General features: G+C 47.1%; 1 protein-coding gene across 1 annotated transcript; it reads left to right on the plus strand.

Moving 5' to 3' along the window:
• Positions 1 to 954: 954 nt before the first annotated feature.
• LOC130736084 (protein MAIN-LIKE 1-like) lies at positions 955 to 2,003 on the plus strand. The gene is made up of 3 exons (XM_057587936.1): positions 955 to 1,186; positions 1,268 to 1,699; positions 1,846 to 2,003. The coding sequence occupies exons 1-3, from the start codon at positions 955 to 957 to the stop codon at positions 2,001 to 2,003; spliced, it is 822 nt and encodes a 273-aa protein (XP_057443919.1).
• Positions 2,004 to 2,278: the final 275 nt, after the last annotated feature.

Consider the following 2,278-nt stretch of genomic DNA (forward strand, 5'->3'; position numbering starts at 1 on the left):
GTGGACTCGGTCTAGCCTGAGGGTGCAGGAGAATGAGATCTTCAGGTCCAGACAGAGGCACTATTCCCCGGGGGCATGATGACCTGTCACTTCTCCATCGTTATCCACCGCACACTGCGTCGTGAATGTGGCATGCCATTCTTGGCACCACTGACGTGCATTACATTGATCGACGTGAGCTGAGGATTCCCAACACTGGGATGAAGCTGGCAAAGATGACATGTGAGGGCGACGATATGCAGGCTGTTCGACAAATTGTGGAAGGGACCGAACTCTATCTACTCTTCAGATGCAGCTATCCACAGCATAGTAGTCAAATGCGAGAAATAGCGGCGCTATAGCGGTGGAGCGGAGCGGAGCGGCTCCTTGCCGCTATTGAGATGAAATAGCGGCCAACTTCACAATAGCGGTTGTAGCGGCGCGAATAGCGGCCCAAATAGCAGCAGATCGCGGCCAATAGCGGGAAATAACGGCGCTATATGAACGAAGGAGAAAATGACTGAAGCCCCTTGGTTTTAAATCGTTGGGGAACCTTTTTATGGGCATGTTTGGACTTCTCAGGGCCATTATAGGTCAAAATTGAAAGAATTAAGCTTTATTCTTCATTCAGATTTGCAAATTCAACTTCTTTACCTTGCTTTTGTGAAGTTATTAGTTGTGTGTTATTGTTCAAGACTTATGATTTTTATTTCTATTATGAATGTTGTGAATTTTAGGCAATATTTAACATTGTTTGCTATTTATATGTATATAGTATTAAACTATTAATGATATAAAATTACATAAAAAAATTCAGAATAGCGGCCATCCCGCTATGCGCTATCACGCTATCCCACTTTTGGGGTCGGCCGCTACGCGCCGCTATCCGGAATTGACTACTATGATCCACAAATAAACACAACCCTTATATCGGCCCGTGCCGAGAGGTGGCATGAGGAGACTAGCAGCTTCCAAATGTCGTTCAGGGAGATGACTATCACCCTGGATGATGTGTTGGCTTTTCTTCATCTACCGATGGGTGGTAGGTTTTATACTCCCGGATATGCAACAAGAGCAGAGGCGGCGCAGACCTGTGCTTTGCTTTTGGGAGGGAGCGCCTCTGACTATGCCCTGAAGTTTGATCATGTGAAAACTATCGGTCTGCGGTTCGGCTTCTTGCAGGAGCTCTATACTAAAGCTCTTAGAGGTTATTTATACTAATTATTTAATTTATTTACAACTATTATGTGTGGATTATATGATAACTGGTTACTTTATGGTAATGTAGATCGGCGGTACGGCCCTGCAACACAGATGTGGCTAGTTCATGTTGTTGGCTCGATGTTGTTTGCTTGCAAGAGTGGAGGATGGTACACCACGGTCCATTGGATCAGCATAGTGGAGCACCTTGATCAGGTGTTAGAGTATGCGTGGGGCGCCATTGCGTTGCCTACATTGTACGATGCACTTGGTCATGCCTCACAGAGGAAGACTAAGCAGATGTGTTATTACACATCCCTCTTGTTAGCTTGGGTGTTCGAGCACTTCCCACCCACCATTATTCAGCGGATGGAGGTCCCCGATTACACGGAGGACCAGCCTAGAGCGTGCAGGCGGAGGGAGTCACGGACTGGGCATCCAGAACTGATGGAGAGGCAAGTTATCTTTGATGAGATGACGGCAGAGGACGTCATATGGACGCCATATGAGGAGCACAGGGGTGAGCGACCGCGCGATGTCTGAGCTTTATACTTGGCTAGATTCGGACTCCGATCGGGCCAGCCGTGCGACCTCATCTTCCCGAGCGTGTGCTGTGGCAGTTTGGATACGTGCAACTTGTCCCACGACACCTTTTTGTCGTGACAGACAGAAGTTCCGCTGCGGTTTCCGTTGATGGAGCATACGCGGACTATGAGCCATACCTGATTCCAGAGGGCGTCCCTGCTACAATAGAGGGAGAGGTAGTAGGGAACTACTTGGATTGGTACACCACTGTATCTCATTCTGTTTATCATCCCGGATGAGAGGAGGACGAATCTCAGTGTCGTGGTAAGTTTGAATTTTATTTTCTTTATGCATTTTCGGTTTTGTGTATGCGATTTACTAACATGTATATTGATTTATTTTCTAGCTGCTTTTCGTCGGGCGCCGAATTTTCTAGAGCAGTCACTTGAGGTGGACGATGCTCCTCAGCCAACCACACGGATCTGCACGTTATCTGAGAGGGCACTCACCGTCATCAAAGACATTGTTCCTTTTGTTGTCATGCATTTTGCTAAAAACAGTCTGATGTCGAAGC

This window comes from Lotus japonicus, chromosome 2, assembly GCF_012489685.1.
Source record: "Lotus japonicus ecotype B-129 chromosome 2, LjGifu_v1.2".
Taxonomy (NCBI): domain Eukaryota; kingdom Viridiplantae; phylum Streptophyta; class Magnoliopsida; order Fabales; family Fabaceae; genus Lotus; species Lotus japonicus.